The sequence below is a fragment of the Thamnophis sirtalis genome, unplaced genomic scaffold (genome assembly GCF_051295495.1).
Source record: "Thamnophis sirtalis isolate CommonGarterSnake01/CBP01778 unplaced genomic scaffold, rThaSir2_p1.2 scaffold_3, whole genome shotgun sequence".
Lineage (NCBI taxonomy): Eukaryota > Metazoa > Chordata > Lepidosauria > Squamata > Natricidae > Thamnophis > Thamnophis sirtalis.
In genome coordinates, this window is record NW_028261383.1 from 98,060,993 (window position 1) to 98,073,831 (window position 12,839).

The window sequence follows — 12,839 nt, forward strand, 5'->3', positions numbered from 1 at the left end:
CCTGGGATCAATTAGAATAATTGTGCCTGATTTGCTAACTCATCTCCTTTGTAAGCCATAGATTACAGTTCAAGTTTGTTTGTTTTTTAGAAAAGGAAAAACTATATTTTCTCTCCTCTCTTGGTCAACAAAAATTCTGTTCTAGAGAGGCTTAGGACCGATCCCGAAGGAACAGGAAGGCAGGTCTGAACATTTCATCTTAGGATCCTATGATTAGGAGTCATAACGCTACTAAGTCCAGCCCAGCATCCTGCTCATTGCAAGAATCTAAACTAAAACATTTTGATAGTGGTCTCCTGCCTTCAATTCTGAGTTAGTCTTCCTTGGCATAAATGAAAAGCCAAGTTTTCATAGGCCTCTTTAATTCTCCAAGAATAATGCATTAAGGAAAAAAGCAGAGAAAATTTTGTTTTTCCAGACTTACTTCTCTTTATGCAACTTTCCCGTTGGCAAAATTGGTACTAATCAACAGATTTATGGATTAGGCATTCCACTTTCAGCAGAAGACTGCTGGAATTTTCACTGTCTGAAGAAAAAAATGCAATAACATCAGTTTTTGCACCTGATGCTTCCAGTTGTTGGAGATGTAACAAAACACATACTGAATTGTTCCCTTGTCTATACCTCCAACATAAAGAGTTCACCAAGCTAATTTTGTTCTTTTTTTGTTATTTTCTATTTTTTATCATGGATTTGTCAAGTTTTCCTTTCTAGTAATGCCTTTTTTATTTATCAGTCCCAAACCTTAGCTGTAGAGTTAGATTTATGGATGCATTATTCTATGGAAGGGCTAACAAACTCCCGGCCCATGTGCCAGTTGCATCACACACTGGCAACTCCCACGCCTGGTTTAGAGAAGGGGGGAAAATCCTGATAGTCACGTGATGCCGCCGTGACGCTATGAGTTTGGCACTCCTGTTCTATGGCATTGGAGTCCAAATTCCTAATGCTGATAATAACTTAATGCAATCAATTGTTTGGGGCCTGCCTAATGAAGTAGCACTCCTTTTCATATTGGGCACCGAAAACTTTTAAATCTTCCTTTGAGGGCTTTCCCAGCTATCCTCATTCAGGGGGCATTTATGCAGTTGCCAAGGAAAGTTTTTTAGGGGGTGCCATTTCATTTTGGAAATACACTTCTCAGATATTATCTTAAGGCCTACCTTATAGTATTTTTGTATATGGAGTGAAGGACTTTTTATCGACCCAGATCTGTTAGGAGCTACTTTAATGTTTTATATCTTTAATGTGATTTTGTGATTGTATGCTTCATGTATTGCCTTGTTATTGGTGATTGATTGACTATGTGCTAACAGGTCAATGGTCATTTTTAGCAACTGCATACAATATATAGAGTTTCTCTCTCTTCTCCCCAACCCAGTCCTTCAAGTCTTTCATTGATACATCCATCACCACCTTAACTTAGGTTCTACTTTGCTGCTGGTCTGGCTCCTTCTTCTCTTTCCTTCCAGTTTTCCCAGTACCAGAATCTTCTCTAGAGAGCTCTGTCTTTGCATAATATTGTATGTCCAAAGTAGGATAATTTGGGTCTGATTATTTGTGCCCCAAGTAAGAACTCTGCATAGGTTTTTTTTCCCAATGATCCCTTTGTTTGTTCTCATGCCTTTCCATGGTGTTCTCAAGAATCTTCTCTAACAATTTTCTCAAAAGAAAAAAGAAAAAAGAAAAACACAACCCACCACCAATTGCAACCACCTGCCTTCCACTGAGGACCTGTATGCTGCATGAACCAGAAAGAGGGCTGGAAAAATATCTAGAGACCTCTCATATCCTGGACATAAACTGTTTCAACCTCTCCCCTCAGGATGCTGCTGGCATTGCATGCCAAAACAATTAGACCGAAAGATAGTCCTCCCCCGCATGCCATTACCCTGCTGAATACCTAATTCCCACAGGCCTGTGTTAGTCCTAAAGATATTTACCCACGGAGTAGGCAGTATTGCTGCTATCCTTCCCATCTTCTCTTTTCCCATCTTTCCTATTTCCTCCTGTTGTTTGTATGTACACTGAGAGCTTATGCACCAGAGACAAATTCCTTATGTGTCCAATCACACATAAGGCCAGTAAAGGAATCTATTCTAACACCCGACTTCCAAAGCATCAATTCTCTTTCTATCCTGTTCCATCAAAGTCAGGATTTTTCATGATAGTTTTCATACAATACTCAGGTAAAAATTATTTACATTGCTTATGCTATTCTGGTCTTTGTAGGTAAAGTCACATCAAGGCCCCTGAATATCTTTTCCAAGGCCTTCATGGCTACTTTGCCAAGTACTACTAGTCTGTAGTCTATTTCTCAACTGGTTGTTGTTGTTTTTTACTGATCCTAAAACACAGAAGGTACCTACCCCTACAATATTACTATTGGTACTCCTGATTTTTATCCTACCTGTGCTTTGTTTTCTACTGGGACTGTTGTATGTTGTTTTTATGCTGTTTTTATAAGTTTTGTATTTTTAGATGAAGTATTGAGAACTGTTATTGGACTTTATTAGATAGATAGATAGATAGATAGATAGATAGATAGATAGATAGATAGATAGATAGATAGATAGATAGATAGATAGATAGATAGATAGATAGATAGATAGATAGATAGATAAATAAATAAATAAATAAATAAAGTCGACCTAAGGGTCACTGGATAGCCATACTGACTTCTATTTCATAACAGCTTCAGTTAAGGGATGCAATTAAAAATCTACAACAGATATGAATAAGGTATCTGAAAGATTACCTCAGACCTCATCATTAAGATAAGGTAATTCAAGAAATGACCAAAAATCTGTGTTTACCAGGTCTTCAATTCAAGGCCTTTGCAGCATTGAGAAGCTGTTTGTACCAAACTTAAGCTACATTAGTTTCAGTCAAGCCACTGACTCACGGGTGGGTTCCTGCCAGTTCTAACCTTTTCTATAGAAAAGGTCCCACAAATCTACAGAGCCGTTTAGAACCGGTTCCAGCTCCCTCCCCCCGCCCGTCTGCACATCATCAAGATGAAGAGCGAGAGGAGGAATTCTGGGAGTTGAAGTCCACAAGTCTTAAAGCTGTCCAGTTTGAGCACCACTGGGTTTTTTTTTTCTAAAGGGTTAGGGGTACCAGGGTCTTGTAACTTGACAGCTTTAAGACTTGCCAGAGTTTCTGAGCCAACATTCTGATTGCTAAGCAAGAGCGTTGTTAAGTGAGTTTCACCACATTTTACAAATTGGCCATGCCCACCCAGTCACATGACTTCCAAGCCACTCCCACTCAGTCACATGACCGGCAAGCCACTCCCATAAAGCAGGCCACACCTACAGAAGAGGTTCTAAAATTTTTTGAAACCCACCACTGCACTGACTAATTTTTGTTTTTAATCAGCAATTCCTACTCCAAAGAACAAATAATATTTGGTTTTGTAGAGTTTGTGTTCCCGGTATTCTGTCTTTGATTTGCCTTTCACATTTTCTTCTAACATTCTCTGAGGTGCTATTGCTCATTCTATTGAGCAACAGTATGAATGCCTCAATCTCAAACACTGCAGATAAGTCTAAGAAGAATTTCCAAAATGGTGAAATGAGGTTTGAAGAGGAAGTAATTTGCCTCTTTAAGTTTTAGCTTGTTATCTCAACTATTCTTCATTTTTCTCTACTCTGGTGTTTTCCCTTCAGTTCTGCATTTTGCTACTTGGCAGGTTTGACAACCATTTCAAATATTTTCCAGAAAAAAAATATTGAGAAACGTTTGTGTCTGCACACGTAAACATTTATCAGCTTATCTTCATTCTGATTTTTAAAATTATTACTGTTTTCACAGTTCTCCATTCCGCAAAGCTAGAGCCTTGTATGCTTGTAAAGCAGAACATCACTCAGAGCTGTCCTTCACTGCAGGGACCGTATTTGATAATGGTGAGTATCAGAGTAGAGATGTTACCTTCAGAGGAATGAAAAACATGGAAAAGTGATTTTAAGTGATCCCAAAGGTGCTTTTTCAAGAGGCAACTGGACTTTCTGGTTTTTGAAGATGTTTTTCTTCTCATCAAAGAAGCTTCTTCAATTCTGACTGGATGGTGAGGAATGAAAGGATTTATACTCCTTGCAGACAACTCGCTAAAAGAATGCACTAGCAAGGAGTATAAATCCTTCCATTCCTAACATCCAGTCAGAGCTGGAGAAGCTTCTTTTGGATGAGAAGCAAAACATCTTCAAAGAAAAACCAGAAAGTCCAGTTGCCTCTTGAAAAAGCACCTTTGAGACAACCATGATCTATCTGGATGACTGAGAATCTTCATAGACATTTAATTTTAAGGGATGGAAGATGTGTAACATGCGTCACATCACGTAATGTAACCCAAGATTTGATCCTATCAGAACTGGTGATAAAGAAAATTTCTTGCTTTCTGAGAAATACCACGAGCACTGACACTGCTATTTTTAGTCTGAACTTTTGTTACCAAAAGCCAGTTAGGTTTCTTTTGTCAGGATAAATGCTGAGTTGAACTCACTAGAGAGAAAGCTTCTAGGGATGAAGGGAGGCATTTAGTATGGCCTCCCATAATATGCAGCATCTCATTTCTAGGTCTGAACATTTGGAAACTCCAGCCAAATGCATATTTTTAGAGGAGCTTTTCCAACACCAGAGATCATAATGCAATTTACATTTAATAATGTTCACGGAATTATACATTTGTGAAGGCCATAAAATCTGACCCTCTGTTGAATGCTGGATCCGTAATGTAGGATAAAATGACAGCAGCCAAAACAATTAGCCTTAGTTCAAACCCTGCCAATGAAATAGAGCTCGCCACCTATTGAATCAAATGGTCTCACAGTCAACAGCCTCAGCCATGAGGGAATGCTTTAAAAGAAGTGGTGGGTAACCTATGGGATGCACAAGCCCCCTTTTTTAGTGTAGCCTCGAGTGTTATAATACGGCTGGGATTTTCTGCACAATTTCCCATCCTAGATATACTTTTGTGGAAAGAAGGTGTACATGGGGCTGCATTGCTCATATTGTGATAGAGATAGGCACCCACAGATGAAGCATGGGATGAAGCATATATCTCTTGCTTGCAATGCAAGCATTTTTAGTCAGGAAAATGAAATGAACCCCGTGAGAAGTTAGAAGCAGCAGCTGGTAGAGGTCAGAGCTTTAGCCTGCAATTCATGAAGACAGAGCTGAATTTGCAGTAATGTAAGATTCCTGGTTTTGTCTTTGGTCTGACCTCTTCCTTTAGTTCAGTTCCCCAATCAGCCATAAATGCACAATTCCCAGAGGGACACACTAAAACCAAGGAAAAGGAGATGGATTGAGAGCATGTGGCTCTCCAACTCCATTGGTTTTTGGAAGCCTATCCACATTTCTGAAATATACTTGATACAGATATACATACACAGCACACATACAAACACACAGAGAGGGGGAGAGAATGGCTTATGTTATGTATTTCTATTTATAATTCCTTGAGTGGTCACATGATTTTCCTCTTGTTAATACTTTAAAATGGTTTTATAAGATACAAATACTGTTTCTTTGTTTCACTCTTAACATAGTTCAACGTTTAAATCTCAGAAAGAAATGCTCCTTTGTTTTGCTTGGTTAGCTATAAGAAGTACTTGGCTACCTTTAAAAAGAATGGAAAATAACCTAGGTTCAATATTGAAACAAAATGTTTAATATTTACACTACTAGGTTCAGTAGGGGTTTTTTGGGGTGTGTGTGATTTTTCCTCAATTTCTTTCCTTTTGTATGTATGTACAGTACATCAGATAGAATGAAATATGAACAAAGTACAGATTAGGATAGAAAATAGGAAAAGGATGCAGATTGGAAGTAATCATCTCATAATCAAGGATTTATTGAAATGAAATCATATTTTCCATTTGCTAACTTCATATTTTGTGTGTGTGTGTGTGTATATGTATATGTGTGTGTGTATGTATATATACACACACACTACCCTCCCACAATGTCTTTGTTAGACTTTTCTACAAATTAATATATGTGTCTGTGTCGAAAAGTCTAACAAATACATTGGGGAGAGGGTGGGATTACCATTAGAATCATCATAAATGTTAAAAGAATGTTTGCTTCATGGACTGGATGGAAATGAGATCCTGTTAACACATTAGAGTAATTGGTCCTAATTCACTGCTGGGTCCAAAATGTGATTTAAGAAACAGAATTCTGTCCTCACTGGACGCCTTTTTCTTTGTATCATTAAACGAAAACCTTCCTCATCTTGCCTCTATTAATCAACTGTTAAAAGCAATTGGAATCCACCGTGTTATTGCCACAATTATACATTGTGTATTTACAATGTATATTTATTGTATATTTACAGTGTATATTTATGTATTGTATATAGTTATAAATAATTATAAGGAGACAAAGAGGCAATAGCACAATTGTATTTATTGTCTCTTTGTATCTTCCTTCCTGATTAGCCTACAGTTCAGAATTTCTTTGAGCCCAAGATTACAAGAGACATTATGACATAACCAAACAAGACCTACTCTAAAAAGAGGTAGAAATAGGCTAGCTGCTTGTGTAAAGAAGGTGAGAGGAATTACATTTCTCTCCCTAAGATCTAGCTTGAAGTTTCTTGGCCACCATCTTCGATGACAGCTGCCCAAGTATCTCTCAAGAATAGATCACAGCCTTTTATGTAATTCCAGTGTGACTTATTACAAGGATTTTCATTTTGACTAATCTTTTGATTTCTGCATTTGCTCGCACCATAATAATGACTGAAGAATCCTGTCCCCATGATTTTTCTACCTTCTTCTAAATGCTGCCAATCTGTTCTCTGGATCACTTGAATCTGAGGAAAAATGTATTGATTATTGAAGCCAATGCTCCTCCAATGAGCCTTACCAAAGTATTTAAGCGCCATGGTGTGCAATGGTTAGAATGCAGACTAATTATGTCAATTGCCAGCAGCTCAAGGTTGACTCAGCCTTTCATCCATCCGAGATTGGTAACATTGAGTACCCATATTGTTGGGGGTAATATGCTAACTCTTTAAACCGCTTAGAGAGGGCGGTAAAGCACTATGAAGCAGTATATAAGTGTAAGTGCTATTGCTATTTAAGACAAGGAAGCACCAAATGTTTTTAAAATGTTTTCCTAGCCCATATATTTTCTAGTTTTATAGATCTCAAACTATTCTGAACTAGCCTTATTCTGGTTCTGAGCTAGTAGATTGTTATATAGCAAGGTAGTAAAATATGCATGGTTTTAAAATTAAGTGTAGATGTTGCAGGAAGCATTATCTGTAAAAAGACGAAATAATTCTTCCAGAAAGTTAAGGATTAGCCTGTTATTGACTTATCTGACTCTTGAAAGTTGGGAGTATTCAAAAGATTTTTGAAAGAAATCCAAGAGCTAATTTATCAAGAATAGATAGTGTGTTTAATTTACAAAATACCAGGTATAGTTGCTAACTCATCAACACCTGATCTCTATTTTTAATGACTTCTGACTCATAACCTATTATTTCTTAATAACTATTCAGACTGAGGTGTCATAGTGTAATTGCTTTTATTTTGCTAATGTATATTGTTCGCCTTAGGTTTAGAGAGTTTAATCTAAGAAACATGACGCTGATCTGCCTCTACCTCAAGAAACAAAGATGGCTCCATTACTTTCCACATCTTTCCAACGGTGTTTCTCTTGATGTCTTGATTCATGTCTCCCAGATGTCCTTGTGTCTAATGCCTTCTTAGAATTTAAATTAGTAAAGGAAGGACTTTATCAAAGACAACTATATAGGAAGTCTCTTTAATGAGCAGGTCAGTAAGAGACTTTTGTATATAAAGCCCTCTTTGCTCCCAAGAGTGAGTTTTACATTATCTGCATAGAAACAGCAGTGGCTTCTTGACAATATTTCCTTCCTTTTTGGCTTCCTCCTCCTTTGGGTAACATGAATGGCCAGGATTATGTAACCATGTTGCCCTTAGTGTTTTTCATAAACAGGAATATAATTTCCTAATGCTTGTTAACTACATAAATACAGAAAGCTAAAAAAAGACTAGGAGGGAGGATAGGAAAGAAAGGAGATTGTAGGAAGAAATATAACACAGGGAGGAATTTTAGTTTAAGTTATAAGCCACAATGGGAAATTAAACCTCAGTGCTACAAAAAATGAGATATTTTAGAGGAACTATGAATTAAGAGGATGAACTCTCCCTGCGGCTTGAACTTCCTCCTGAAACAAAACACTAAGAGTCATAAAGCTGTGTGTGATTAAAGGATTCTTCTTAATTTTATTCTTCTTGGGCTCTTCATCCTCAAAATTTAGGTTGCAAGCTGTGTGGACTAGGTGAAGGGAAATCTCTTTGTTCATGAGTAATTCTTTGAAGTTCTAGAAACACAGGAGATGCGGGTTATTTGCCATTGATAGTGGATAGTGACCAAATTAATCCTTGAAGAAATTAAACAGAAGAGATGGCAATAGTAATAGGACGTAGATTGATATACTGCTTCACAGTGCTTTACAGCCCTCCCTAAACAGTTTATGGAGTAAGCATATTACACCCCAATAATCTGGCTCCTCATTTTACCAATTTCGGAAGGATGGAAGGCTGAATCAACCCTGAGCCAGTGAGAATCGCACTTCTGAACTGCTGGCAGTTGGCAGAATTAACCCGCAATACTGCATTCTACCCACTGTGCCACCATGGCTCTTGACCGCAGAACATAGAACTAGGTGGAAGTTTTTCTCTTCTGGGGTAGAAAAGTGTGGGGAAATGAAGAATTCTAATCTAGAATGTCTGTATGATTGTTACTCTGTTCTGGGCCCTTTATTGTTTATTCCCTAAGTTTCTTGGTCTTCCTTCAGCAGACAAGAAGGATATTGTGAGGACACCCACAAACACACCCACAAACATACACACATATACATGTCCCAGGATAATGTTGCAGATCTAATCTAAGTCAATCACTGGGACCAGAGATTTATTTTTCCAAGCTTCCGGATTCATGCTGGAGCCTGTCTTCAGGGAACCTGTTTCTCTCTCCAGAATGGGTTTCAGAATGTGTGACGCTCCACACATTCTGGCGAGAGAGAGAAGTTCGCTGAGGATGGGCTCTGAAAGCTTTGAAAAGTAAACCTTTGGTCTCGGTGACTGACTCAGATTGGGTCCTACAAGAAGGGTAGGACATCTGCTTGGACTTCCTAAATTGACAGGAAAAGTAATCTGGGCATGGAAGTCAAAATGGTTGCCCCTTCCAAATCAGGAAGCCTGGACTAGCTTCAAAGGATTAGAAGTAACTGTGAGTATTCAGGAATAATTCAGACACTCTCTGTATTGAAGAGGGATGCTATTATTCCTTGATTTACAACCACAACTGAAGTCACAGTTTTGGTGTGATGGTTGTTAAGTGCGTCACCGTGTGACATACATGATTTTATGACCATTCTTGCAGCAGTGAGAAAGTGAACACTGAAGTTGGAAAGCAAACCCATTGTTCTCTATAGGGCATTATGGGCAAGAAATGGTAAAAAAAACTTCATAAATGTTGTTCATGTGACCACAGAACACTGCAAACAGCCCTAAATTGGCCTGGTATCTAGCAAGCAAAATGCAGTCATGTGATTGTGTGCATAGGTGGGGGAAGTAGTGGCCAGAACTTTGAATCTGGCTCACAGCTCTTCCCCCCCCCCTTTTTTTTTTGGGAAGGACTATCTGTCATTCAATCTGTGTCCTCCTGTAGTTGAGACAAACTTTTTTTTAAAGCACAAATTATATAAACGCCACACCATGCTGAACAAAAGAAGTATGTCTTTAATATTTAATACATTTGTGGCTCAGCTGTAAAATGAAAGGATGTTGTCGCCTGATTTCGAGTGATAAATAGAAGTCAGGAGTACGAAGTCTTCCGCTTCCATTCCTTACCTGAGAAATAGGACTATAAATCAACAAAACACTGAGTCACCGAAAGAGAGAAGACCTTGTACCACCTCCTTCTCCATCTAGCCTTACTCTAGCTATAATCACGAATTCGGTTCAGAGTGAAACATGTGTTTGCACATTTTCCTCATGCATCTAAAGATGGAAAGAGAGAAAGAACAGCAAATCAATGGCAGAGAGTTCCACAACCACGCTGTTCCAGATCACCTCCTGTCCATTTCCCACGTCTTAACAAATCAGTATAGATGAAATTGCAATCCTTTTCTACAGGTAGTCCTCGACTTACAACAGATCACTTAGGGACCGTTCCAAGTTACAACAGCATTGAAAAATGTGACGTCTGACCGTTTTTCACAGTTATGACCTTTGCGGTGCACACCCCCCCCCCATGATCACGTGATGAAAATTCAGAGGCTTGGCAACTGGTATATATTTATAACCGTTGCTGTGTCCCCAGGTCCTGGGGTCCCCTTTTGCAACCTTCTGACAGGCAAAGTCAATGGGGAAGCCAGATGCACTTAACAACCGGGTTACTAACAATGATTCACTTAGCAACTGTGGCGAGAAAGGTCATAAAATGGGAGAAAACTCACTTGGACAAATGTCTCAACAAAAATCTTGGGCTCAATTGTGGTCGTAAGTCAAGGACTATGTGTATTCCCTTAACCTTTTCAAATCAAATGCTCATTTTCAAAGAACAACATTCTGTCTTGGCCCTACCTATATTTTTGTCACAGTATGAGGACCATGAGAGCTTGTGAGTCAGTTGCCAAGTGTCCTTTGCACCCGTTCACAGGAGTTGTTCCCTACAGCTTCTACCCTTTTCTGGTTATGGCTTGACAACAATAACAACGTTATCGTCCCTTCTACAGAAAACCAATGATATTTTTCTTCCCCACCCATCCTATCGCTCTTCATATGTGCTACATTTTTATAGCACTAATTTGCTTAGGAAAAGCAGATTGATTATAAAAATAAATAAATAAAACTCTGATAATGCCTGGGAGCATCAGGATATGGCAATATATTAATAAACCTGCATCTATAAGCCCTTGACTCTTCCTGCCCTTTCTGACTGCTAGCTTGCTGACAGGGCATTCACCTTGAAGAAGAATCCTTCTGAGTAGCAGTGATGAGAAATGAAAGAAAACTGGGTGTATAAGCTGTGCCTCCACCAAATTCTAGGACATAATTCTGTTAAGCTAAGGGGAAAGCGTTACAAACTGGAGGAGGAGAGGGAAGATCAATTGTACATGTTGTTCTGTCCTGGTTTCAGGTAAAAATGTAATGTTGAAACACCACACATGAGGTGAGGTGAGGAGAAACAAACGTTTCCTATGGAAAACAAACTGCTCCTTAGACTATAACAGCACAGATGAGTTCATGTTACAGCCTGATTGGTGGTTTGAAATGAGAAACGGTGGCTCTTCACTATCGGCTTCGATATGTGCTTGATTTTAAGATTCTGAAGCCAGCCAGTAGATGGAGCATGCCACTGGTGGACAGAAAGTACTTCACAACATCTGGAAAACTGCTGTAAGCTTGCCTGCCTGTTAGGTATGCTTTGGCCTCTAGGGTCATTCTGAAAGGCAGATCAGTGTCATGTGTGAATTAGAAGTGCAGATGAATGCAGATTTGCAAATGCAAATCACCAGAATACCCAGGTCTTTTTGAGAGCTGGGAAGGAACATATCCACACAGGACTGACCTGGATTGTAGACCCCCAATGTACAAAGCTCCGAGGGGCATCATCAGGACAAAACGATGTTGCGTCTCTATCCCTACTTCTTTCCTCAGCAACGCAGAACGAGAATCTGACATATATATTGGAAAAATTCCAATTTTGTTGTGAATTCTCAGATTTACAAGTTTAATAACCTGCATGTATCTTTCCAGTTCATCCATCTCAAGAACCTGGCTGGTTGGAAGGAACCTTGAATGGGAAAATAGGATTGATTCCTGAGAACTATGTGGAGTTCTTATAACTGGACATGTTCATAAACAACCCTGCTGAGCTTTACATGGTATCCATGACAACCGATTAAGAGTATTGTAGATCATTTGCTGTTTACAACTGTGAAAAGCAAGGTGAAGGACTCTGATACCTGTTCAGAAGAATGTTCATGTAAAATTTTTTTTAAAAGTATGTTTCTCTTTATATAATGTGTTGTTTGCACAAAAATGCAGCCGACAAAAGCTGGAGAAGAAAACTAGTGAGGATGAAGGGCTTCACTGGGAAGTGTTCTGCTGTGAGAAGTGTTAATGCCACATTTCGAATTATGTTTTGTCCTAGACAAGATATTAATAGGATATGTGTAAATGTAGTAGCTTAAATTGAGCATGATTACTGGAGACAATTTAACTGGAATTCTACATACACACAGATACACATTCTCCTTTCCCCCCCCCCCCGCCAAAAAAAAAGAAAGAAAGAAGAAAGAGAAGAAAAGAAAAACAGGCAGAACTAGCTTTTTGATGTCCTATATATATATATCGGCATCCAAGAAAGATCAGAAGGACAAAGATGTAGTTTTCCACTGCCTGGCAAAAACAAACATTCAATTTCCTGGGAAGAAAGCATGTCTGTCCCTTTCATCTTTAGCAAGTAAAAAATATATATATATATTCATATTGATCAAGCCACTAATGGCTTTTTTTTTGCAGAGACTGGCTGTCCTTGATAGGGTTCACTCCATCCTCAGCATATAAATAATTCCTATAATGAGAAATGCATCATTGCATGTAGACCAAAAACAACACACAGCAATACACGTACATATCAAAGCAAGACATGGAACCAGATTTGAATATTTTTCCACAGCTTGGATACATCGATGAAGATTCTAGTCGTCCAGGTGGAGTTGTCTGGAAGCAGCAAAATGTTTCAAACCAACAAAGAAACCCAGTTGCCATGACTCAACTTCT

At 38.7% G+C, this 12,839-nt stretch overlaps 1 protein-coding gene across 3 annotated transcripts in view; it reads left to right on the forward strand.

Moving 5' to 3' along the window:
- ARHGAP26 (Rho GTPase activating protein 26) overlaps window positions 1-12,049 on the forward strand; it is a 256,484-nt gene extending 244,435 nt beyond the window's left edge. For all 3 annotated transcript variants that reach the window (XM_087709586.1, XM_087709587.1, XM_087709590.1), the window contains 2 exons: window positions 3,817-3,908; window positions 11,811-12,049. In XM_087709586.1, the coding sequence (XP_087565712.1) occupies window positions 3,817-3,908; window positions 11,811-11,899 (181 nt within the window). In that variant the 3' untranslated portion in view covers window positions 11,900-12,049. The remainder of the gene's footprint in view (window positions 1-3,816; window positions 3,909-11,810) is intronic.
- The last annotated feature ends 790 nt before the right edge of the window (window positions 12,050-12,839 follow it).